Here is a 27,799-nt window from a genome sequence, read left to right on the forward strand (position 1 = left end):
GGCTTGCCATGTGGCATAGAATGAGGCTGTCTTCTTAAAGGAAGTCATGCAGTCTATTTTCTTCAAGAAACCGGAGCAAGCTCCGGCTCTTAATATTGTCCATTAGCCACACGTGTAAATGTTCCTCCCTCGTAGCCGACAGTCCAACTTCTTGTAGTTGTCTTATTCTTGACGGCTGCATTCCTGGGCACGTCCATAAAAGGTGGCGAAGACCCACCTCGGCAGTTGGCCTTGTACACTTAGGGCATGTACTCTGCACTGCATCCTCTTCAGAGCCCCGTCGGCATGTCACCGATGGGGTAAGGGCCCTAATCCTTGTAAGGGACACCTCTCTCGTTATGTTATGAGAGAGGGATTAAGTATAGTAACAGGACGTGTAGTAACTGCATACTTTGTTTTCCTGAGTTAATGCTGAATGCAATGAGACAAAATCGAAGTAGGAGCATTTAATGTGATGGTCATATATTTGCAGAGGAAACCTATGGTAAAAAATGTGTGCTAATATAATCGGGCATACAGGGCTTGATATGGCTTCAAACTTTCATTTTTGTGCAGCTGTATGAATCAAGTCATATATCAAGTGGCAGTCTGCAAGTCGGACTTGAACATAGCAGCATTGCATGCAAATAAAGCTATATATTAAAGGCATGAAACGCGACAACACTTCGTCTCCGCGCCTCGTTACAGTTTGCGCCATTCTAAGACCATGCTGGGGACCAACCCTTCGATTTTAGCTGGGATGGTATTGGACTGTACATTTAATGCATGGATACTGAACTTAACATATGCTGGGGCACTTAGATTTACTGCAAAATTACGCTGGTAACGACGTTAGATCGACGTACTGTGCCACAAAAATTAAACAGTAGTATGTGGTTATTTATCATTAGATATCAAAAAGGGAGGAAAAGATGTTTGCTATCCCCGGCAGCACCTGGCTGAGGCGGCGAAAATAAAAGGATAGTAAGGAAGCGGTAGAGGAAATCAAAGAAGAGCGACAGAGAGAAAGGACAGGGTAGGCAAAAATAAGAAAATAAAGATATATACACTATATATGGTATAATGTACAGTAGAATCGCGACCGCGCCTTTCGCAGTAATGTGGTGGTCACAAAAAAAAAAAAATAATAGCTCAAAATTTGCATCACGTGATATAATAATACCGCGGTAGTATGTATGCTGCTATGAATGCACACGTTAATGAGCAACACGTCCTCCACCAAAGCGCATAGAAAATGGGGTAATGTGAACGCGCAGTTATGTTAACCTCCGTGATTATGAGAGTGTATATTTGTTTCCTTTGGCCATATGACCACGGTGGACATCAGTAATAAAATGATAATTTTCTTTACTTTAAATAGCAGCAAGTGCTTCCTATCTGTTAAAACTACATGACAAATATCTGACCTAACCGGTTTTCCTGTCTGAAGACGATAATTTACTAGCAGACGATATCACGTCGCAAAACGAACGAAGCCAGAGCCATCCAAAGCTTTAGGCATTCCTGTAGCCAAGAGAGTCTGGGAGGCTGCGTTAATGGCGGTGTTTGTGCGCGGTCATGGCGTGCGATGCTCTTGTTGTACGCAAGTATTCATTGTTTCATATCTGCCAGTCACTGCCTGCAGGCAGTTTGTCGCGTGGCATGGAAGCTCCACAATAGCCTATGCGGTATGCGACGACAGGGGAAAGTTTTCGTGAACGTATCGCCTGTGAAAGCATACAAGCCACAGACTACAAAGAATGCTGCGAAAGGCAGGCTTACTGGTGTTGGCATGCCAGGAGATGACCGCAAGAGAAGAAATTTTATCATGGAAATGGTGAAGAATTGGCAGGTAAGTGCTGTAACTATGTTTGCATGGGCGTACCTTTTCCCTATTCCTGTTTCTTATTGCAATGGCAGTAGGGCTAGCAGTAACAGCAGTTGCGCGTCACTAGAGAAACAAAACTTTATTGTCGGAAGCTGAGTTACTGGGTTCCCTAGTGGAAGAGCCAAGTAGCCGTCAGCTGGTGGCTAGCTGTTTACGGCGCCTAGTTGTATGTATCGGGACGCACGTTACGTAGCACTGGGGGGCAAGTGGCCGTCAGCTGGTGGCTTGCGGAGACTTTTTCAGAGCGGTGCGCACGGCTCCCAGTTGTATGTAGTACCTATCGGGGTTTGTGCTAAGGCAGCAGTAGAGGGTGGGGGGGGGGGGGGGGGGGGGGAGGTTGGAGTCTCCAACAATTTACAGCCCACGGCATCATCAGATGTGCCACCAGCTTTGCATTTGATGCGGCCATCTTCAGTGAATAGAGGCTTTGTCTGTGTACATTCATATTTCATGGCTTTAATATTTAAATTGCCTGCACACCTCAAAGGGCAGTGAGACATTTCCAGTAATGCTGAGGATGACGCTTAAATCAGTTGCGCAAATTCAAGCAAGGTATCAAACTATTGCAAAGATGCATTCAAAAGACGTATTGCTTCATTGCTTCAAAGAGTACAGCCTGGTTCACTCCTGTGAATGCGTTCCGAAGTTGCGTCCTGCGAGGGAAAATCAAGAGGTTCACATTCCAAAAAAAAAAAAAAAAGCACCTAGCACGCAGGTGATAAATTCCCATTTTAGTTTTTGATCAATTCCATTTGGCATGCATGGGTTCAAGTCATTGAAAAAAAAAACAGCAGCAGCAGGATTGGCTGAAAATACATTTTATCCGTGTTGCGTCAACAGACGCTTTGGCAAGAAAAAAGGAAATTCGTGTCCCATAGATGTAAATACCTCAGTATTTTTTCCTAGTGACAATGAAGCAAAAAAAAAAAAAAGGAATGGTGCACTTGTAAATTTCGCTGACCTTCCTGTGCTCCACTGTAACCTGGCGCTGACAATCCATGCAGCCGATAGTAATGCAATATTATAAATAATTCAAAGGGATGTAAGCTCTCAATAAGTGTGCTCATGCGCGTTAATCTGACTGAAAACTAAGCCGACAGGCGAGAGCACAGTGAGCTGCTGCCAGGGACGTTACTCGTGATGGTGAGTTTTTGAGAAAAGAACAGCAGTGAAAACATTGCAAACTCTATTATGTATGAACATCGATAGGCTCCGATCGGAACGAGCTTTCACTGCTCAGCTAATGCGCACGATAGTTACTTTTTTCAATCGATGTTTTGTGTGAGTGCCTGCCACCGCCAGCACCGCGTCGCATCGTTGCCGCCGTTGCTTGTAGCCAGCGAATGCCAAATCTTTGGTGAACCTTCAAAGTAGTTTCGAGGGCGTGCTCGAGTGAAATGTGCCGAGCACACCCGCCGCGTCAGGCTCGTGAATGCCAAGAGCTTCCATCCATATTTTTTTCACTCATTCTGAGAGGGAAATATATGAAAAGATATTTTTCCACTGCCTTCGCTGCTCGATTAGCATGGTGCTGCCTAGTTTTCGTTCTCATGGCAGCGCAGAATTCAGCAAGATATCACCTACGAGAAACCAGCTGTTTAGGCAAGAGTTTGCATGTGCATAGAGGGTAGCTATACTTGCCAAAGCCATTTATGTAGAGAGACGCAAAGTTCCCCGAGGCAGAATAGCCAGAGCCTGTAGCAATGATTACTTTTTTGTAATACTTTGGAGTACTTTGACGAAAGCAAGCATGCTGGTTTTGTAGATACTATAGAAAATACAAAAATATGACAGAACATATATTTACTTATGAGCCCTTTTAGCTGTGAATTTATTGTTCGTCCAATCATCAAACCCCTACCCAGTGATAACACATCCGCTGCCAAAAACGGCCATTGTGTGCCAGCACCCTCAGTGGCCCGAACTCATTTTTCGGGAGCAACTTAAAGCATTAAACGCTGGATAATACACAAAACAACCACCAGTTATAGTTTCACTATCTACGTAACCAAGAGGCAGAACAATGTGCTTAACAAGCATTTTGAAGCTCTTTTAAGGCTTTCTCTTTGCTGTAAACAATGTTTTTCATTGTAGCTTGCATGCAAGGAGTTGTCAAATGTGGGTCACTTGTAAAAAGTGTTTGGCATTGATGCAGTGCAGTGCATGACGTAAGCTTGCAAACATCAGCTTCTTGTTAATTACCTATAACGAGGTTGCAAACTCTACTTGACTTGTTTCTGTTTGCATGTGTTCACAGAGAATATTGAATTGGAATTGGATACCCACCCTGCACATGGCGGAAGGGCAGGGAGAAGCAAGAGGTAAGTGCACTGAGGATTGAAACCCCTGCGTTTATCTCTGAATATTGCCTTCTGCTTTTGCTGTTATGTAAGAAGTGGTACCTGCAGCAGTCCCAAAGTGAGCTGCTTGGCAGCTGGCTTAGCCATGATGTTGTACAGCTGGAATACCTCTTTTGAAGGGCTTTTGGGGCCCCAGTGTTGAGTTTTACCTGTCTCTAAAGATTAGAAAAACATTGTTACAGGATGGGAAGCTAGTGAAGAAAGAGCATGACCAATGGTGATGGGATGGGATGTTTTTTAATAATGGGAGCAGGCCTGGAGCAAGTGCTTATGCCTGTGCCACAGCTCGCTTCATCTTCATTGTCCTTAGCAATATTTAGTGTCGAAAAGAAATTGAAGATGTTGGTTACTTTCCTAAACTTTACTTGCTGCTCATTAATTAGATGTCTGCACATACTCTAACAGTGAGACACCTTGTGACAAGGCCAATGTTGGGAGCATGCCCAATCCTTCCCTTAAAGCATACCAATTTTCATGCTTCGGGTTGCTTCTTATTGGTCGTCAAGAATGTGCTTCTAGGTTCTTGTTGCACTACTGGCACCCCGCCGACTAATTGGCATGGTCAGGCGCGTCTCATGCACTTACCCGGGAGCTTTTATGCAATTATGATTATGCTTGCCTTCAGCACTTTTAACCGCATCTTATTAAAAGGCCATATTAGGAAAATAAAACAACAAATGCAGTGCTGTAAACAGCGCATTTCTGAAATGGTAATTTACTGTCTCCTTACATTTTAAGGGCCAGGTGAGAACTGTGGTCTCAATTTAGTACTTGGGATCTATATACAAGCAGAAACCATAAGTTAGTGTAACGTTGAGAACAATAGGAAATTCTCTGAACATTGCACCCACATTCCTTTCCCCGCTCTCCCCTTCTGGTTGGTCTGTTTTGTCTGTTGTATTCTGTTGTATAAGACCCCCGAAAAATATTTCTGGCTAGGCCACTGGTACCAAGAATACTGTCACCAACTTGCCCAAGCTTCCTTATCTGCTAATTTGATTCAAATGTCGCAAAAAGCAGTTGTGCCTCTATGAGCCACCACACTCCATGCATATCAATATGAACGGACACTGCCACAGTTCTCATGAATGTAGTTTTGCAATCAGTTCAGTTCAGGCGTTCAGTCGTGTCCGACTCTTCGTGACCCTATGGACCATGTCACGCCACGCTTTCCGGTCTCTCACTATCTTCTTAACATCACATAGCTTCATCTGCAATGCCTCGAGAATGCCATCTAACCATCGCGTTCGCTGCCTACCCCTTCTCCGGTGACCCTCAACCTTTCCCAACATCAAATCTTTCTCCAGCGACTCCTCTCTTCTCATCAGATGACCAAAGTAGCTGAGCTTTAACTTTAGAATTTGACCCTCCAATGAGCAGTCAGGGTTTATGGTCGACAATATCGACTGATTTGATCTTCTGGCAGTCCAAGGAACTCTTAAGAGTCTTCGCCAGCACCACAATTCAAACGCGTCAATTCTTCGGCGGTCAGCCTTTTTCACAGTCCAACTCTCGCATCCATACATCACAACTGGAAAGACCATAGCACGGGTTATACGGATCTTGGTTGGCAGACTAATGTCTCTGCTCTTTACTAGGCGGTCAAGGCTAACCATTGCTCTCTTTCCCAGAAGCAGGCGTCTCCTAATTTCATGGCTGCAGTCTCCTTCCGAGGTAATCTTGGCGCCCAAGAACAGAAAATCTGTCACAGCTTCCACTTCTTGACCATTGATGCTCCAGGACTTGATAGGGCAAGACGCCATGATCTTCGTCTTTTTAATGTTCAGTTTAAGCCCAAACTTCTCACTCTCTTCTTGTACGCGCATCAGAAGTCTCTTGAGTTCCACTTCACTTTCTGCCATTAAAGTGGTATCATCCGCATATCTAAGGTTGTTGATACGTTTTCCAGCAATCTTCACTCCAGCTGAAGACTCGTCCAGACCGGCCTTCCTCATGATGCACTCTGCATATAGGTTAAATAGGCAGGGCGACAGTATGCAGCCTTGCCTCACCCCTTTCTCAATCGGAAACCAATCAGTAAGACCGTGCCCAGTTCTGACTGTGGCCTCTTGCCCTTCATAAAGGTTCCTGAGGAGACAGATGAGGTGAATTGGAACTCCCATCTCTTGGAGAGCTTGCCACAATCTGCTGTGATCTACGCAGTCAAACACTTTCGCATAATCAATAAAGCAGAAGTAAATGGGTTTCTGGAACTCTCTTGCTTTTTCTATGATCCAGCGAAGGTTGGCAATTTGGTCTCTAGTTCCTCTGCCCTTGCGAAACCCAGCTTGCACGTCCAGAAGCTCCCGATCCACATACTGCTGCAGCCTACCTTGCAGGATTTTTAACATCACCTTGCTAGCATGCGAAATAAGCGCAATCGTGCGGTAGTTGGAACAATCTTTCGCACTGCCTTTCTTTGGAATGGGGATGTAAACTGACCTCCTCCAATCCTGTGGCCACTGCAGAGTTGTCCAAATCTTTTGACATAATGTATGCAGTGTGTTAACAGCGTCGTGGTTGAGGTTTTGAAGCAACTCAGCTGGAATACCATCAATTCCGCTAGCTTTGTTCTTAGCAAGGCTGGCTAAGGCCCATTCAACTTCACTCTTCAGGATGCCCGGCTCGAGATCAGTAATCACAACCGTCCTATGTTGGGTTTGCACATCCGGGTCCTTCTTGTACAGTTCTTCTGTGTATTCCTGCCACCTCTTCTTTATCTCTGAGGCTTCAGTGAGGTCCTTGCCTCGTTTGTCCTTTATCACGCCCAGCTTAGCACAGAAGCTTCCTTTGATATCTTTGATTGTCTTATACAGAGCTCTTGTGTTCCTTAATTGACTGTTGTCCTCAACTGCTTGACACTGTATGTTCAGGAAGGCATTCTTATCTCTCCTTGCTATTTTCTGAAAATCCGCATTAAGAACCTTGTATCTTTCTCTTTCCCCCATACCTTTTGCCATCCTCCTTTCCTCAGCTATTTGCAAAGCCTCTTCAGATAACCAGTTTGCTTTTTTGCATTTATTTTGCTTTGGAACTACCTTAGTAGCAACTTCTTGTATTATATCACGAACATCAGTCCACATCTCTTCGGGCTCTTTGCCTTCTAGATGTAATTCTTGAAATCGATTCCTCACTTCCACAGCATATTCTAATGGAATCTGATCCAGATCATACCTGAAAGGCCTTCTAGTTTTCTGCGTTTTCCTCAATCGAAGCTTAATTTTGGCAACAAGAAGCTGATGATCGGTGCCACAATCGGCCCCAGGCCTTGTTTTTACTGCTTGTATAGCGCTTCTCCATCTCTGCCGGCAAATAATATAATCGATCTGATTCCTGTACAGACCGTCCGGTGAAATCCATGTGTACAGGCGCCTCTTGTGCTGTTGAAAATGAGTATTCGCTATGGTCAGGTTGTTTTCTTGACAGAACTCTACTAGCCTCTGCCCAGCTTCATTTGGCTCACCAAGACCGAACTTGCCTGTAATTCCGGATATTTCTTCACTCCCGACCTTAGCATTCCAGTCTCCTATGAGAAAAACGACGTCTGATGATGGGGTGCGGTCTAAAAGGCATTGTAGGTCCGCATAAAATCTCTCAACGTCAGCTTCTTCAGCAGCAGTGGTCGGTGCATAGACTTGGATAACTGTTATGTTGAAAGGGTGACCTTGGATCCGAAGTGAAATCATTCGGTCGTTTTTGGGGTTGTACCCTAGCACTGCTTTGCCCATTCTTCTGTTTACTATGAGAGCGACCCCATTCCTTCTCTTGGATTCGTGCCCACAATAAAAGACATAATGGTCGTCGGAGTTAAATTCTCCCATTCCGGTCCACTTGAGCTCGCTGATACCCAAGATATCAATGTTCAATCTGTCCATTTCTCGCTTGACGATATCCAGTTTACCTTGCGTCATAGATCTTACATTCCATGTTGCTATGTGATATATCTCCTTGCATAGAGCTACATATTAAATGATCTACCAACAAGGAAAATGGTTGGTATTTTTATTGCATCAGTTAAGGGGTCGTCACCAAACATACAGCACCTTAGAGAATTCGGCACCAGATGTTTGCATAAGTGATAACTCATGGACAGATGCAATTGATATCTTGAGCAATTATGAGCAATACCCACACAGCTAGTTTTCTATATTTTGTTTTTATCTGCAATATTACCCTGATTCATTGGTATTGTGTATAGGTGCTCCCCAGTGCATGCTCAAGTTTGCAACATCTTGTCTGCCTGTGCAAATATAAAGAAGCAGCGACGTGCAGACTGGAACTTTTTGTAATGAGTGCGTTGCATGCGGCAGTGTATTTATGCTAATACACAGTACCGAAGATGTGCATTATCACAATGGTGTGCAAGTGGCCGAGCAAGGGAACAATAGGCACCTGCTCGCACTGGTGAGTCAGCAGAATGCCACTGCTGCAACAGTGCCTTGCAGAATGCCCCTGGCAATCAATAAGCAGCTACTCAGTGACAGAAAAAAAGCACGCTTGTTGGTAACGAAGGACATGCATGGTCCTAGAGCCAGTCTCGTCACCTGGTGTGTTACCATGGGTGTGTGCATGATATGCTGCTGTGGAGTGGTCCAGTAAATTTTGTCCTTGATGGCAGACTTCTGTCCATAACACTTAAGAAGCCAGAAGGTAGACATGGACAGTATCTTTGTACATAGTGTAGGCACATGAAGTAAACATTCCACTGCATGATATTTTGTGCACAGTCTGCTACGCATAAGCATAGGGCTTTTCCTTCACTTCCTTTTATTACATGTTTATATAGCTTGTGGTCATGGAAGTAAAAATATCGTTACCAAGAGTATTTTCTTTTGCATTGCACGGCCAAATAAACCAACAGAAATAGGAAATGAGAGCTTCACTTCTTAATTCCAGTGTTGTAAATAGCGGCTAGTGACTCTATTTGCTAAAAATGCATTCTTAGTGTGTCATTTGCATGGCTGATTTTTGGGGTGCTCAGCTCTTGATCTGAAGTTTTTCTAACTGCATTCAACTTTCTGGTTGGCTGTTAACTATTTGTATAAAAATGTTCAAGTAACTGTGTCCTAGTGCTTCTTTTTGCACCCCAGGTTTTTATGTAACCCCCCCTCACATAATACTCCAGTTGGAGCCTGTGAGGTATGTGAGTAAAAAAAAATACAGCAAACCCTCGTTAACATGAACTCGCTTATCTCGAAAAATCGGTTAAGTTAAAATTTTCCACGTTGCGCTTTCACCTCCCATAGGTACTATGTATTAACTCCCGTTTATCTTGAAGATTTTTCGGGCATAATGCGGATATGTCGAAATTTTGACCGCAAAGATCGAAGACAGAGGTCATTACCGAAAAGTGATTCATTTCATTTCATTTCATTTTTATTTCCTTAAAGACCCCTTTTGAGGGGCATTACATAAGGGGTGGATACAAATTTTGGATGAAATGGTACAAAGTCATGTGCTATGATGATAAATAACTGTAGGCTTTTTGTGCGAAGATTATTGGACAGGTTGTAATTGCAATCTCTTCGGGAAGGCCATTCCAGTCCGCAGCAGCGCGTGAAAAAAATGAGTTTGCGAAGGTGACGGTTCGTGCACGTGGACGGCTGATCTGGAGATGGTGGAGAGTGCGGTGAGATATGCGTGCTGGTGGGACCATATAGGGTGCAGTTTGTAGATGGCTGTAAAAAAACTTGTGAAACAGTGAAAGACTGGCTATGCGGCGGCGTATCTCGAGTGGCTGTAAACCTGAAAGGGATTTCAGATATGATACACTGGTGCTGTAATGGTATGACGAATGAATAAATCTGGCGGCGCGATTCTGCAAAAGTTCTAGTGCATTGGTGAGGTAAGCTTGATGTGGGTGCCAAATGGGTGATGCATATTCTAGTTTTGATTTCACAAGTGATTCGTAAGCTAGTAACTTGACGTGTACGGGAGCATCGCGAAGATGACGTCTTAAAAAACCGAGGGATTTGTTAGCTGAAGAAATGATGTTAGTTATATGAGTTTTCCAGGACAAATCAGCGCACAGAGTTACGCCTAAATATTTGTATGATAGGGGCTCCAAGCGAGCGCTTCGTTCTTATATTAAGTGCCGAACGCAATCACGTTCAAAGAGTGAATACAAAACTCCCGCAGACGCAGCCGTTTTTCACCTTGGGAGCAGTCACGTAAGCACCGATCGCACGCGGGGGCTGATGAGTCTTATTGGGCGTGGTTCGGTCAGCTGCCCTCCGCACGTGCATACCGGCAAGAGCAATTTAGTGATTGTGTGGTTCTGTTTGGTCGCGCCATATTCACGAAGCGTTGACTGATTTTTGTTGTGTATGTGGTGTCCGCAACAAAGTTGAATGCAGCAGCGGCGACCAATGGCTTATGCGATGCGTTTAGCAGCTAGAGGACGCTTTTGTCGGGCAGAATGCCAACGCGAAGCGGGCAAGCATTACTCAGTTCTTCCTTCAAAAATCAAAGTTTAGTTTTTCCTGAGAGTTCTTTTCCGTTTATTACAAAAGCTCCCTTAGTGCAGTGGAGCGTTGACAGGCGTGACGGGCCGAGGGCCGCCAAAGAATTCCGCTCGGCGCTGTCGCGCTCAGGTTCTGGGTTTGTAGAAAATTTTGCGTATCACCCAGAAGCAGCTCGCTAGGCAGCCAATCACAGAAGGCTTTGGGCTGCTCAATTTCCGTCCTAGGTTTTGACCGATTTGAGCGAAGAACCTGCAGACGCTCACTTCGTCTGATCCGTGCATATATGAGCGCATCGAGACAATTTAGTAAAAGCTTGGTAGGGTAGTAAAGGAAAATAAATACGCTAGTGTGGGTAGATATTACTTTTCTAGTCATTGCTTCCATCGCAGTGTAGTAGCGCACCGCTGAGCTGTGACTTCTTTTTTTTTTTTTTTTTTTTACACGCGATGCGTTACAAAAACATTCATCACCGTTTTACCATACGTCATGCTGTTTAGTGTTGAAAGCTGGATATAGCATAATTGTACTCCCCCTGACTGGCCCAATTGACCTTCATTTTCCCAGCTAGGGAACTGGAGATTGCGGACGCTTTATTAATGTGTGGAGCTTTCCACGGTAGCTAAGGAGTTCAGCTCGGCTCTGCTCTCCTTGTCCGAGTTTTTCTTCCTGTTTTGACATGTAAATAGTGTATATAAAACTTCTTTGCCAGCTCTACCTGCTGCTCCTCGTCCGATGTCTTGTCCGCCTGATCACGCTACCCAGAAGCCTTGGCCCCGAACCTGATCGCATCAAGTGGATGGCTGCGGTGTAATGGTCTGCACCTCCAGTCCTGACTCTGGTACAGTAAGTGCACGGTCCTTCTCTTGGAACATTGCCAGGTTTTACAACTTGTAGATATTTGTAAGCTTCGGCAAGTGAAGGGTGTTTTTAGAGGCAGATTGGTTTCCTTTAACCACATAGTGCAGGGACTTGCCATTGCTGCAGTAGTCATAGACTGAAAAAAGTTGCACAAACCGGAACTGGTTTTAATCTTTGGGGAATTGGGCATTGACTGTGGGCCCATCCGCAGAAAATCGGAACTTATTAGGGCAATTGAAGACATCGGTGCGGACGCGGAGGAGATAACAGAATGTTGGGAGCTTATTCAAGAAGAGTTAAAGAAGGCTGAGGAACAGGAGAAGCTCAAAAAGAATCTTGAAGACGAATAGAATGAAAGGGGGATCGAGAAAAAAACAGCTTGATCTGCAGTTAGCACAGGCAGAACACACTGGGAGACACACCAAGCTCCGTTGTGAGTCAGGAAGCATCAAGTGTTAAAATAAAAAAACCTCTTGCTACCGTACAAACTAGGAGAAGACATAGGGCTTTTTCTCGTAAAGTTTGAGTGGGCGTGTGAAAATGTGGAGTTATCATCCGAGTTTTGGCCCCAGAAACTGCTGACCATCCTCCCATGTGAGGCAGCCCAAGTGCTTGCTCGGCTGACAAAAGACAGAGCGGCCGTTTATGCTAAAACAAAGGCAGCGCTTCTCAAAAAGTTTATCCCTCAGATGCGTTTTGCCGCCGTTTCAGGGAAACCAGGTAACATGGAATCAGTCGTTTCCGTATTTCGCTTACAATCTGAAGGCAGACCTGACAGAATGGTAAAAGAGAACAGGCTTTCGGAACTCATGACAAAGTATTAGAAGTGGTCTGCCTGGAACAATTCTATAGCTGTCTAGGAGCAGAAACGTGTGTGTGGGTGCAAGACAGGCCGGGAAAAAAAAGCTTAGAATGTGCAGCAGAGCTGGCCGAAGAATGTCATGCTAGGTGGGAAACAGAGTGATCGCGTTCTCGAGGAAACCCTAAAGCAAACTAAAAGTTTCTGCGAACCCAGACAGAAAACCTAGCAAGCGGCACCTTGGAGCGAGACGAAAGCCACAGGGCAGAGTCGAGTAACTACCCTAAAGTGACAGCCGACAAAGGGAAGGAAGCCGAGAGAAAAATCAGTCTGTGTCCTATGCAACGAGCCCGTTCACTTTGCCAACACATGCAGGAAGTTGAAGGTTTTGTTCTCTTTGGCAGAAATGAAAAAAACATGCGCCTGCTAGAGCCATGCCTAAAAGATGCAGGTTAATGGGAAGCGGTGTCGGGTTCTGAGAAATTCCGCGGCCATCATGGACGTAATCCACCCCACATACTTGAAGGCAGCTGGCTTAACGGGGGATTGTGCATGTATTAAACAGGTTCCCGTAGAGAATAGCGCATGTGTGCCGGTCGCACGTGTCAGAATAGGCCCATTTGGCATGCTGGAAATCGAGGCAGCGGTATCAAGGAACCTGCGAGAGCAGTTTCCATACCTCTTTTCGAACAGGTCAGAGCAGATGCTGCAGGAGGAAGGTCGTAGCTTCGGTGACCGAGCCGTCTAAGCGCTCACTTGATTGAAAGCCCGCGAAATTGCAGCTGAACTAAGCCGAAAAAAGAATGAGCTTTCTCTCGCGATGGGCCAGGCAGTGGTGGCTCAGGTCAGTGACAGAGAGGACTTAGAAGGCAGGGAATCGGGCACCGTGTCCCCGAATGAATCAAGGGAGATAGCGTCTATTGTAGTGCAGCCACGTGTGGAACCTTTGTTAGCTCTGGCTAAAGTCGATAGACGATAGCAGCCGAGCCGTAAAAGACATGGTAAATGAAGATAAATACAAAAAACGTTTGTGGCGAACATCCTTCCTCCCAAGTGTGGCACAGATTCACAAAGGCCAACCTAGAACGCCCCAAGCTAGGGTGGCTGCGGGAAAAAAAAAAAAAAAAGCTGCAGGGAATTGAGCGGCCGAGAAGGATAGAATGAGTATGGGCGAAGAATAGGAATTAATGAACATACTGTAGGCATGAAGTGCACGTCATAGCCATCGTACAAAAATTTGAAACCGAAGAAGCAGTCTACGTATTCTAATTCTATAGGAAATCATTTGGGAGTAGAAAAGAGCAACTTAATAAGATGTGCATGGTTCTTAAATGAACAATATGTATACAAATGGACGGTTGAATATTCACAGTAATGGTGTGTTGTGCTAGAATTCTTTACAGCCGTGAGACCGCAATAAATATTACTCATATTGCTCTTAGCTTTAAGCTCAGGCATTGACAACTCTATCCAAAGAACCGACTGGTAGTGACAGGTTGTTTACAGCTGTTGATGAAAACATAGGCCATCATGATATTATTGCAAGCATATTTGCTCCTTTTTGTACTTGTTTATTACAAGCAAAACTTAATTTTGGTCCCTATTCCTTAGGACGCTGCACCTCTTACAACACCCACTGTTCAGTCGCTTTCATTTAAGGCACAAATGCGCCACTGCTGCTCGGTACCTTGGATGAGGTTTTCAATGGGGTTACCTCTGATATCTAGCAATTGCTGTAATATTTATACCAACTACTGCAGGGAAAAAAAAAAGGTAACACTGCATCACTGTAACTGCTGCATGCACCTTTAAACGTGCCTTAACTTTATTTCCTATTCTTATAGACACATGACCTCTTGCTATTGCTTTGTTCAGTAAGCGATCATCTTTCATTGCTTCAATTTCTATCTCTCCAACCCTTTCTTGTTGCTCCGGGTGTGATCATTTGATTTCATTCTTCAAATCATACTGGTTTATCACATGTGAAGGATTTAGCCTATACATAGATGCTTTTTTTTTTTAGATGCGCATCGGGACTGTTTTCTACATAGAAATGAATCGATTGAGTTGTATGACTGGCGCGAAAACCGACAGTTTGGCACCCCCAAAAGATCTGTGTCCTGTGGTTGGAAGGGGAATAAAGAGGAGGATAATCAGCGGAAAAGCCTGCCTAACAAAATGTAGCACTGCATCACTGTAACTGCTGCATGCACCTTTAAATGTGCCTTATATTTGTTGCCTATTCTTATAGACGGTGGACCTCTTGCTATCGTTGCAGTAGGCAACCGCCTTTCATTGCTTTAATTCCTATCTCTCCACTACTTTCTTGTTGTTTTGAGTGTGATCATTCGATTTTATTGTTCAAATCATATTTTATCACGGGTGAATGATTTCGCCTACACATACATGCTTTCATTTTTTTTAGGTGCGCATCGAGAGTGTTGTCTACGTAGAAGTGGATCGATTGAGTTGTATCACTGATGCAGAAACCAACAGTTCGCTACCCCCAGAATATTTGTATCCTGTGGTTAGAAGGGGAATAAAGAAGAGGATAATCAGTGGAAAAGCCTGCTTAAAAACTTACAAAGATGGTGCAAAAGCGAAATGCTGATCAGGGTGAGGGTCTGATTACTTCTGTTATCCCACTTCACTAGCTAGGTGATGTGGCTGTATGTGAAGTACCTTAGTGTATTTTGTGGTATGCTCGCTGAAAATTGTGTATACACTAAATTTTTCCTCGTTCGATTATTTTGAGTGATGCACGAATTGGAATAAAACGAAGTCATCCACACATCTAATGCCCAAGATCATTAGATGCGTGGATGAGCTCATTTATTGTGTTCCGACGTAAACATGCCATAGTTTGTCGAATATATTAACATGCTAAAGTCAACTTTTTTACTGTTAAATGGAGTAATACGTATGCTCTATATCATAGCATTATTTGCCTATAGTTTGTAACTGCTCTTTCTTAAATTGTATTCTACAGAGTATGCATGTGTCATCTCGTACGTCTATTTAACTAGCGAAAAATTTGTCCCTTTTGTGTTGTTGTTTCAGCTACAAATAACTAATAACAGTTGTGACAATATAGGTGGCTTTAGGTATAACGCGTAGCGCAGAAATCTTTAATATATGCGATATTTTTATTCACCGCATTGCCTAAACGAGCCTGTTTAAAGAGACGAAATGGAAACAAATATGCATGTCTTCGGACAGGAACAGTAATTGTGGTGCCATCACCATTTTATTTTAAATAAATTTTCCTATGTCGTGGGCTAATGTCTCGACACAAAGGAAAGGCCCTTAGGTTTGCAAGATGCGGCGTAGTTTTCCCGAAAAAAAAAAAACACGCCTATCACTTAAGAAAACACAGTTTTTTGTCATCTCAAAAAGTTGCACGTTTGGAGGCCTGCTGCTTGCGCACTAATTTTTGTCTTCCATTGTTTTTTACTCACCAAATCAACGTAACTTTTATTTGTATAGGAAGTATTAAAAGCTTGTTTCATTAATTCAGTTGATTTGGTAAAAAATCGTAAACTTTGCTTCAGGAGCAACGCGCTACAAAAATGTTGATTTTCAACCTTACATACTGGCGTAATGCGTTATGTTATTTGCACTAAAACATTCTGTGTTTATTACGCAGGTTATACTGTTAATTTAAGGCAGAATCTGGAGCTCTATGCTGGTATGTGTGTTCTCCGTAACACCACCAAAATTATTATGATGAAAAGCGATTTGCTTATGATTATAATTATAAAAAATTACAATTACACAGTCTTGAAGCCATAGGTAGCGTAAGAGGGTTCTAGCACAGCTTTCGTCCTCGCTCTTGATCACGTTCTACGTGACGCTGGCAGTAACAAAGGACGTTCCACGTCCGCCGCTATGGTTGAGGGTGGCGCTGGTGAACAGTCTCGAGGTTCGTATACAGAAAACATAAATACCAAAGAAAGTAGCAGGGGGGACAGCGGCCGATGTAGCTCAGTTGGAAGAGCACCGGACGCGATATTCGGAGGTCGTGGGTTCGGTTCCCACCATCGGCCCATTGTTTTTGCTTCTACTTTGCATTTAATAACCTTTCCCCTAATCAGATTACATTAATAATTTCTGTGATTATCTAAGTAAACATTAAAAAAAAAGACGTAAAAGTGCCATCCTCAACGCTTTCCTCGGCCTCGCCGACTGTTGGCTTCTTTCCTTTATAAATTACGTTGATTTGGTGAGTAAAAAACAATGGATGACAAAAATTAGTGCGCAAGCAGCAGGCCTCCAAACGTGCAACTTTTTGAGATGACAAAAAACTGTGCTTTCTTAAGTGATAGGCGTGTTTTTTTTTTGTTCGCTATTTAAATAGACGTACGAGATGACACATGCATACTCTGTAGAATACAATTTAAGAAAGAGCAGTTACAAACTATAGTCAAATAATGCTATGATATAGAGCATATGTATTACTCCATTTAACAGTAAAAAAGTCGACTTTAGCATATTACTATATTCGACAAACTATGGCATGTTTACATCGAAACACAATAAATGAGCTCATCCATGCATCTAATTTCTATGGGCATTAGATGTGTGGATGACTTCGTTTTATTCCAATTCGTGCATCACTCAAAATAATCGAACGAGGAAAAATTTAGTGTATACACAATTTTCAGCGAGTATACCACAAAATACACTAAGGTACTTCATATACAGTCACATTACCTAGCAAGTGAAGTGGGATAACAGAAGTAATCAGACCCTCACCCTGATCAGCATTTCGCTTTTGCACCATCTTTGTAAGTTTTTAAGCAGGCTTTTCCACTGATTATCTTCTTCTTTATTCCCCTTCTAACCACAAGATACAAATCTTCTGGAGGTAGCGAACTGTTTGTTTTCGCATCAGTGATACAACTCAATCGATCCATTTCTACGTAGACAACACTCTCGATGCGCACCTAAAAAAAAATGAAAGCATGTATGTGTAGGTGAAATCATTCACCCGTGATAAAATATGATTTGAACAATAAAATCAAATGATCACACTCGAAACAACAAGAAAGTGGTGGAGAGATAAGAATTAAAGCAATGAAAGGCGGTTGCCTACTGCAACAATAGCAAGAGGTCCACCGTCTATAAGAATAGGCAATAAATATAAGGCACATTTAAAGTGCATGCAGCAGTTAGTGATGCAGTGCTACCTTTTGTTAGGCAGGCTTTTCCGCTGATTATCCTCCTCTTTATTCCCCTTCCAACCACAGGACACAGATCTTTTGGGGGTGCCAAACTGTATGTTTTCGCGCCAGTCATACAACTCAGTAGATTCATTTCTATGTAGAAAACACATCCGATGCGCATCTAAAAAAAAAAAAAGCATCTATGTATAGGCTAAATCCTTCACATGTCATAAACCAATATGATTTGAAGAATGAAATCAAATGATCACACCAGGAGCAACAAGAAAGTGGTAGAGAGATAGAAATTGAAGCAATGAAAGACGATTGCTTACTGAACAAAGCAATAGCAAGAGGTCATGTGTCTATAAGAATAGGAAATAAAATTAAGGCACGTTTAAAGGTGCATGCAGCAGTTACAGTGATGCAGTGTTGCCTTTTTTTTTCACTGATGTAGTTGGTATAAATATTACAGCAATTGCTAGGTATCAGAGGTAACCCCTTTGAAAACCTCATCCAAGGTACCGAGCAGCAGTGGCGCGTTTGTGCCTTAGATGAAAGCGACTGAACAGTGGGTGTTGTAAGAGGTGCAGCGTCCCTAGGAATAGGGACCAAATTTAAGTTTTGCTTGTAATAAACATGTACAAAAAGGAGCAAATATGCTTGCAATAATATCATGATGGCCTATGTTTTCATCAACAGCTGTAAACAACCTGTCACTGCCAGTCGGTTCTTTGGATAGAGTTGTCAATGCCAGAGCTTAAAGCAAAGAGCAATATCAGTAATATTTATTGCGGTCTCACGGCTGTAAAGAATTCTAGCACAACACACCATTACTGTGAATATTCAACCGTCCATTTGTATACATATTGTTCATTTAAGAACCATGCACATCTTATTAAGTTGCTCTTTTCTACTCCCAAATGATTTCCTATAGAATTAGAATACGTAGATTGCTGCTTCGGTTTCAAAATTTTTGTACGATGGCTATGACGTGCACTTCATGCCTACAGTATGTTCATTAATTCCTATTCTTCTCCCATACTCATTCTATCCTCGGCCGCTCAATCCCCCGCAGCATTCTTATTTTTTTTTTTCCCGCAGCCACCCTAGCTTGGTGCGTTCTAGGTTGGCCTTTGTGAAGCTGTGCCACACTTGGGAGGAAGGGTGTTCACCACAAATGTTTTTTGTATTTATCTTCATTTTTACCATGTCTTTTACGGCTCGGCTGCTATCGTCTATCGACTTTTGCCAGAGCTAACAAAGGTTCCACACGTGGCTGCACTACAATAGACGCTATCTCCCTTCATTCATTCGGGGACATGGTGCCCGATTCCCTGCCTTCTAAGTCCTCTCTGTCACTGACCTGAGCCACTTCGCCAGAACCTGACGCTACCTTGGTTTTCTACTGCCTGGCCCATCGCGAGAGAAAGCTCATTCTTCTTTCGGCTTAGTTCAGCTGCAATTTCGCGGGCTTTCAATCAAGTGAGCGCTTGGACGGCTCGGTCACCGAAGCTACGACCTTCCTCCTGCAGCATCTGTTCTGACCTGTTTGAAAAGAGGTACGGAAACTGCTCTCGCAGGTTCCGTGATACCACTGCCTCTATTTCCAGAATGCCAAATGGGCCTTATCTGACACGTGCGACTGGCACGCATGCGCTACTCTTTACCGGAACCTGTTTAATACATGCACAATCCCCCGTTAAGTCAGCTGCCTTCACGTATGTGGGGTGGATTACGTCCATGATGGCCGCGGAATCTCTCAGAACCTGACAATGCTTCCCATTAACCTGCATCTTTTAGGTATGACTAGCAGGCGCATGTTTTTTTTGATCTGAGAACAAAAGAGAACACATGCAGGAGCATGTGTTGGCAAAGTGAACGGGCTCGTTGCATCGGAAACAGACAGATTTTTCTCTCGGTTTCCTTCCCTTTGTCGGCTGTCACTTTAGGGCAGTTACTCGACTCTGCCCTGTGGCTTTCGTCTCGCTCCAAGGTGCCGCTTGCTAGGTTTCCAGTCTGGGTTCGCAGAAACTTAGTTTGCTTTAGGGTTTCCCCGTGAATGCGATCACTCTGTTTCCCACCTAGCATGACATTCTTCGGCCAGGTCTGCTGCACATTCTAAGCTTTTTTTTCCCGGCCTGCCTTGTACCATACACACGTTTCTGCTCTTAGACAGCTATAGAATTGTTCCAGGCAGATCACTTCTAATACTTTGACATGAGTTCCGAAAGCCTGTTCTCCTCTTTTACCATTCTGTCAGGTCTGCCTTCAGATTGTAAGCGAAATGCGGAAACGACTGATTACGTTGTTACCTCGTTTCCCTGAACCGGCGGCAAAACGCATCTGAGGGATAGGCGGTACTTTTTGAGAAGCGCTGCCTTTGCTTTAGCTTAGTCGGCCGCTCCTTCTTTTGTCAACCGAGCAAGCACTTGGGCTGCTCACATGGGAGGATGGTCAGCAGTTTCTGGGGCCAAAACTCTGATGATAACTCAACATTTTCACACGCCCACTCAAACTTTACGAGAAAAAGCCCTATGTCTTCCCCTAGTTTGTACGGTAGGAAGAGGTTTTTATTTTAACACTTGATGCTTCCTGACTCACAACGGAGCTTGGTGTGTGTCTCCCAGTGTGTTCTGCCTGTGCTAACTGCAGATCAAGCTGTTTTTTTTCTCGATCCCTCTTTCATTCCATTCGTCTTTAAGATCCTTTTTGAGCTTCTCCTGTTCTTCAGCCTTCTTTAACTCCTTTTGAATAAGCTCCCAACGTTCTGTTATCTCCTCCGCGTCCGCACCGATGTCTTCAATTGCCCTAATCAGTTCTGGTTTTCTGCAGATGGGCCCACAGTCAATGCCCAATTCCCCAAAGATTAAAACCAGCTCCGGTTTGTGCAACTTTTTTCAGTCCATGACTACTGCAGCAATGGCAAGTCCCTGTACTATGTGGTTAAAGGAAACCAATCTGCCTCTAAAACCACCCTTCATTTGCCGAAGCTTACAAATATCTACAAGTTGTAAAACCTGGCAATGTTCCAAGAGAAGGACCGTGCACTTACTGTACCAGAGTCAGGACTGGAGGTGCAGACCATTACACCGCAGCCATCCACTTGATGCGATCAGGTTCGGGGCCAAGGCTTCTGGGTAGCGTGATCAGGCGGACAAGACATCGGACGAGGAGCAGCAGGTAGAGCTGGCAAAGAAGTTTTATATACTCTATTTACACGTCAAAACAGGAAGAAAAACTCAGACAAGGAGAGCAGAGCCGAGCTGAACTCCTTAGCTACCGTTGATAGCTCCACACATTAATAAAGCGTCCGCAATCTCCAGTTCCCTAGCTGGGAAAATGAAGGTCAATTGGGTCAGTCAGGGGGAGTACAATTATGCTATATCCAGCTTTCAACACTAAACAGCATGACGTATGGCAAAACGGTGATGAATGTTTTTGTAACGCATCGCGTGTAAAAAAAAAAAAAAGGTCACAGCTCAGCGGTGCGCTACTACATTGCGATGGAAGCAATGACTTCCTCTTGCTCCTTTAGAAAATATCTACCCACACTAGCGTATTTATTTTTCTTTACTACCCTACCAAGCTTTGCGCTCATATATGCACGGATCAGAAGAAGTGAGCGTCTGCAGGTTCTTCGCTCAAATCGGACTAGGAAAACCAACTTCGCTCACGAAAAAAAAAAAAAAAAAACTAGGACGGCAAGCTGCTTCTGGGTGATATGCAAAATTTTCTACAAACCCAGAACCTGAGCGCGACAGCGCCGAGCGGAATGCTTTGGCGGCCCTCGGCCCGTTACGCCCGTTAACGCTCCACTGCACTAAGGGAGCTTTTGTAATAAACATGAAGGAACTCTCAGGAAACACTAAACTTTGATTTTTGAAGGAAGAACTGGGTAATGCTTGCCCGCTTCGCGTTGGCATTCTGCCCGACAAAAGCGTCCTCTAGCTGCTAAACGCATCGCATAAGCCGTTGGTCACCGCTGCTGCATTCAACTTTGTTGCGGACACCACATACACAACAAAAATCAGTCAACGCTTCGTGAATATGGCGAGACAAAACAGAACCACACAATCACTAAATTGCTCTTGCCCCGGTATGCACATGTGGAGGGCAGCTGACCGAACCACGCCCAATAAGACCCATCAGCCCCCGTGTGCGATCGGTGCTTACGTGACAGCTCACAGAAATTAATGGAATCTGATTAGGGGAAACATGATTAAACACAAAGTAGAAGAAAAAAACGTGGCGATGGTGGGAACCGATCCCACGACCTCGGAATATCGCGATTATCCAAGTAAACATTAAAAAAAAAGACATAAAAGTGCCATCCCCAATGCTTTCTGCGGCCTCGCCGACTGTTGGCTTCTTTTCTTCATGTATTATAACGAGCACCCTCATTTCCCCTTAATTGATCTGCTTGTAGCGTACGGGGGTCTCGGTTCTGGCAGTCTTGAAGCCATAGGTAGCGTAAGAGGGTTCTAGCGCAGCTTTCGCCCTCGCTCTTGATTGATCACATTCTACGTGACGCTGGCGGTAACAAAGGACGTTCCACGTCCGCCGCTATAGTTGAGGGTGGCACTGGTGAACACTCTCAAGGTTCGTATACAGACAACATAAATACCCAAGAAAGTAGCGGGGGGACAGCGGCCGATGTAGCTCAGTTGTAAGAGCACCGGACGCGATATACGGAGGTCGTGGGTTCGGTTCCAACCATCAGCACGTTTTTCTTCTACTTTGTGTTTAATTATCTTTCCCCTAATCAGATTACATTAATAATTTCTGTGATTATCCAAGTAAACGTTAAAAAAAAGACATAAAAGTACCATCCGCAACGCTTTCCTCGGCCTCGCCGACTGTTGGCTTCTTTCATGTATTATAACGAGCACCCTCATTTCCCCTTCAAATTTATAGTATTGTTAGTTATGGTCAAAGCTGAGGAATGGAATACAATATTAATAAACTTGATTGAATACTACTGCACCTAGCAATAAAAAAGTGCAGAACAGAGAAAAAGTTCAGTTCACTTGCGTTCTGTCATGAAATTGACAGAAATAGCGAATTAATTCCATTTTAAGCTATATTAAGTCTTTGCCGACAAGCAGAAAAAGGGTTTATAAGCGCTGACAAGGCTTTAAATTTTACTTAAGGTAAAATGTAACTAAATTCAGCAAATACTAAATTGAAGATTTGATGCCTACTCCATAAGGTGGAGCCATATAACACATCTATAGAATAAAAACAGGCATTTTTATGTTTCTAATATTTCATTTTGCAGAATTGAATATATTTACTGACTCGTATTAACAAAGTACTTCGCATTGTTTCCAGAGATTTTGATACAAATCGATGTTGCGGCAGTTTCTTCAATTCTAATCAGTTTTCCTTATTTTACCATTTTTTAAATTTTGCCCGATTTCAATATAATATGCAGAAGAAAAACATCTAGAGCTTGAAATTTTTTTTAGAAATAAAGAATGGAACCTAGATAATCTAGAGATAGCTTCAGTGCCACAATATTATTGGATCTTGCAAGAATGCAGGCTGAATTTGGCCATTATCAGGACAAGCACTCGGTTTAATATTCAACGTTATATTTTTAAACAATATAACGCAACACATTTTAGTCTGTAATATTTTTGAGGCACTGAAGATTCTTGACCGGGATTTGAATGAAAATCGAAGATGATCCTTTTTTTATTTGCAGAAAATTTACCCTTTACTGCTGTTTTCGAATTTTGGGCAATTTTGATGAGTTGTGGAGAACACACCTAGCGGTCTGGAGCTACAAAAATTGCTTGGAATTAAGAACATGCATTAGGAAGTGAAAACATATTTAGTGCAACCAACCTAAGCATCATATTCCAGCATATAAGATTAAAAATATATATTTCTGCAGCCCATTGCTCTTGAAGCAAAGTTTGCAATTTTTTAATAACTCAACTACAAAAACATAACGGTTTCTAATATTGTTTGTAAATGTAAAACTTGCATATATTTAGTGAGTAAAACATAGATGACAAAATAGTGGTATCCAAACTTGCAACGTTTTGAAATGGCAAAAACAGCATTTAATTTCTACCTCTAAAGATATACCGTACAATTTTTTTTGTTTTCAAGGAAACTGCGCCTTATCTTGCAAGGCTAAGGTTAATTTCTTTGTTTGTAGATATTTGCCCATCACATACAAAAATTTAATTGGAAACTAAAGATGGTCATGGGACCTCGATTATAATTCTTATCTAAGGCACCCATATATACGCTGTGGGAAAGCCACTATCAAGGGCTTATTTTTAAAATTACATATTTCGAACGGTTGTGCCATCTAAGAAAATTTGAAAGCTAGGCGCACCTTCAGTGTCTCCAGCCCTCACTTTCTGTTACAGCTGCACTTGCGAAGCTGAATTAATGTGTTGAGTACTTTATTTTAGCCACATATATTGCGCTGTTACGTGTCAATTTTAAAGAAAGGCCGCAGTGACGCGATTCTCGTAGTATTTGTAAGTGAAATCTAAAGCTTACAAATCTACCCATTAATATGCTCTCATGCAGGTTTTATGCAAGGTACATTACACCTGCTGTGCCCGATAGCTTGAGACAAGGGTTAGAAATAAACCATTGGTGGCGCATTGCTGGCAGCCACTTCGCACAGCGCAGTAAATTTTTATTTTGTACATAAGAAAGTGAGGTTATTCGCTCCAAGTACTAAATATTCACTTTAGACAATAAACAAGACTTACAGAGTCGGTGAGCACATTCGGAAACCCCTGTTTCAATATTTGCGGTTAGAAACCTCATGTGTACCTTTTTTCCGTCTGCAGAAAAATTCAGGGTTATGTAGATACCGAAACCGTTACCAGCCCATTCGCGCACCTCAATTGCGCTGCTCTCAACATGATTTTGAGCGGACGAAACAACCTGCCGCTATGATGGCTGGCCCCATGCATGAGTAAGGGTGATATGCGGGTAATGGTTGCTTCATGTCGGCCCTTTGGCGCACATGAAGGCGCGAGTTACAGTGAGCGTGTTGAACTTTGCAATGCGGATAATGACTACAAAGCGGTAAGGATATAAATGAGTGGAACATTATTTTTAAGCTGTAAAATACAAATACGGTCTTGTTGAATGGTTGTGCTGGCGCGCACGAAGAAACCATAGGCAACTTATAGGTCTACCGCTACACAGGGCTGTCGAGCCAAGCCAAGGCCGCACTTGTATTGTCCGGCAATCTGATTTTGTATTTTCGTGGTCTCCTATTGTACTGGGGAACAAAATGCAGACGTGAGGGTTCTTTATCGCAAATAATGAAACATGGTTCGTGCCGGTACTCTTCACAGTAGCAACACCATTTAATGTGTAAGTCATTAATCAGTAATTTAGGTAACTAATGTCAATTAAGGATTCCAAACAAAACCTTTTCTGTGGCGCTCAAGGTAGCTTCCAGCGATATATATGTATCTGATTTCCTTCCCCTGCCTCGGAAATGTCTTTTTTCCCCCTTGGATCAAATTTGCTTACACAAGCAGTATATGTGTAAAAATATATCCGATGACTACATCACCACTGATCCCACTGAAGGTCCTTATAATTGCTTGAGTGGCAGCCTTTTATCTCTCTAACAGGCTAGAAAATTCACATGAATACGGAATGAAGGCTGATATTTTCTTTCGTATATTTTCTAGGATGCCTGAGGAGAGGCAGCATGTACCTGAGTGACGTCCTCTCCAGGAAGACCACGGCAGCAATCAAGCGATGGCTCGTAACAGTGAAGTAATGGGACGGCAGGCACAACGAGCAGGGAACCGTGACATCTTCAACTCAGCCTAGAAGCTGAATGCCAGAATAAATTGCTGTGAAGCCTCACAAACTTAGTAAGCTGTAAGTGCCATTTTTTATTAGGAGGGCTTTGAGCCTTTGGAATATTTAAGAAAGACCAATAAAAAGTGCTGTTTAAACCTACATTTGTCGATGTGCAGGCTTTTTTAAGCTACATATACGTATGGGTTGCTTTTCACCTGCCCGGAGAACAGCATTGCTGATGCCACAAAAAACCCGCTTGGAGGAGAAGATGCGCATCTCAAAATGCTGCCGCAGCACTAATTTTCAGCAACAATAGCACTGCAGACGTTTTAATGGGTAAACAATAGGCCATGGATGAGTAGATCACTAATTACACATGGATAGGCCACCGGGCAGTGTGTACTGCCGAAGTAGTTGGGCCATGTGTGGGTAAGCCATTGCCCATGCCTGACCCTAGCGCGGCACTAGGCTGGCCAAGTCGGCAATACTCGTTGGCCCGAGGTCTACTGCCGATGGTAGATAAACCAGCGGCCAGCGAGTACCACCGATGTGGTTGGGCCATGTGTGGGTAAGCCATGGCCCATGCTTGACCCAAGCGCGGCAGTAGGCTGGCCAAGTCTGCAAGCCATGGCCCATGCAGGACCCTAGCGCGGCGGTAGGCTGGCCAAGTCGGCCATACTCGTCGGCCCGAGGTCGATTGCCGATGATCGGCCATTCTTAGGCCATTGTCAATCCCCGACCTCGGGCTGAGGTTGGTCGCCTAGGTTGGCCCGGTGAGTTTCAGTCGGCCATATTGGCAAGGGCCGAGCGCGGGCCGACCATAGGCTTGCCGCTTGGGCGTCTACTATGCGATGACACTGCACGTTAAAGAACCCCAGGCAGATCTTAGGCGATCGCTTTACACATATATGGCTTTACACAATCACCGTCGTCACAAAAATATTCAAGCTACCGACGTCAGTCATGTCGATTTATTTTCAGAGACGATATCGATAGGTGAAAGAAAGGGTTGCGTACACACAGGCGTAGCTTACAAGCACCAGCATGTTTAGGTGGGCACGAGTCTCTCAGTACTAATTTATTGCTTGCGTCGAAATGGGAAGAAAATAAAAGTTTTATTGGCAATACACCAACGTTTCTGCGAAAGCAGCATCTCTTCGCCTTGAAAATGGACAACAGCTGCCAGTGGCCCCAGACCTTCCGGGCACTCAAGGCTCCTTTTATTAAGGCCAAAGCATTGCTAGGCTTTGTGGCGTCCTGAAAACCTTTCAGCAAAATTTGTCAAAAAATGTGTCACCGGATGCGAGGTCATCATTTGGTGATGCCATATCGACATTGGCCAGTAATAGTAGTATTTAATAATAATCAAAATATAGTGCTATTAACTGGTGCTCATAACAATTACTCGTAAAGACAGCTAGTCTAGGTAGTAAGTGATAAATAATTAGTGATAGGAAGTTAGGGATACGATAATTAGGGACCAGATCACTATAAGATATTCAGTGATGAGAAAATAAGAGAGAATTAGTGATATGCCTTTAGCTGTAGATAGTTATGGGTAGTTATTAAAACAGTCGCGACAGCAGTATGCTTTCTCATTCTCCCAACGCAGTTTCAGCAGTGACCTCCAAGTTTTTTTGGATCATCTGAAAGGTTAGTTTTGCCTCTACGTAAACACTGCTTCCAGGTTTATGAACGCCCTTGCACCAATAATAATAAGAAATATATGAGGACACCCTAGCTGGAAACGAATTAAATGCTTTGAAAGCTTTACACGCATTTCTTCCAACTGAAGCGTGTGAAACCGCGTACCTCACGTACACTGCCTCTGGCGAGGACCCAGGCACCGCGATTGCATCCGATGCAGGGTTTTATCAGCGACGCGGTTTGATTTAGCGCAGAAGGATTAGCAACCGCAACGCACTTTACCAGAGGATTAAAGCGCAAGGGGCTCACAAGGGGCAAACAAGCAGTAATCGTCGTAATCTGTTGGCTAAAAGAGCTGTTTTGAAAGCTTTGTGGAATAAAAACGTGGATAATATCGCACATGAAATGCTTTAAGCCCTATTACGGGCAGTCGCAGTTGAGTATGGCCTAAGCCTGCAGTAAAGTTAACGCCTGATCTGGTGCTACATGGGTGCGCATAGTGTGCAAATAGATGTATTTACATGCTGGAAAAACAGTTGAAAGCATAAGATTCATTGCAAACAATGTCGGTATTGTGACGTAGCAGGCCTTAATCTTTACTGCAGACTAGACCTCTTTCGTTTCATTTCATTGCAAAGTATTATTCCTCCAAGTTCCGCCTGAACTACCGTTTCCTTCTAGAAAATGATGCTAACAGAGACGATAATTGCCAAGTATGGCTCCCTTAGTGGCCTGGTCAGAGCAATATGACTTGAGTGACGACCAGTACAAACAATGAAGATTATGCCTACTCCCATTTGCCTCCATCCATGGCCATGAGCCTTCCTATTCAATAAAGG

At 43.5% G+C, this 27,799-nt stretch overlaps 1 protein-coding gene across 1 annotated transcript; it reads left to right on the forward strand.

The window, feature by feature from the left end:
- Nucleotides 1-1,305: 1,305 nt before the first annotated feature.
- On the forward strand, nt 1,306-25,492 carry LOC146192604 (uncharacterized). Its single transcript, XM_084600061.1, has 3 exons — nt 1,306-1,831; nt 4,125-4,188; nt 25,196-25,492. Exons 1-3 carry the CDS (start codon nt 1,568-1,570, stop codon nt 25,285-25,287), a joined length of 420 nt encoding a protein of 139 aa, XP_084456187.1. The 5' UTR covers nt 1,306-1,567; the 3' UTR covers nt 25,288-25,492.
- The last annotated feature ends 2,307 nt before the right edge of the window (nt 25,493-27,799 follow it).

Source organism: Amblyomma maculatum, chromosome 4 (genome assembly GCF_055883805.1).
Source record: "Amblyomma maculatum isolate TAMU_Amacu chromosome 4, ASM5588380v1, whole genome shotgun sequence".
Classification (NCBI taxonomy): Eukaryota; Metazoa; Arthropoda; class Arachnida; order Ixodida; family Ixodidae; genus Amblyomma; species Amblyomma maculatum.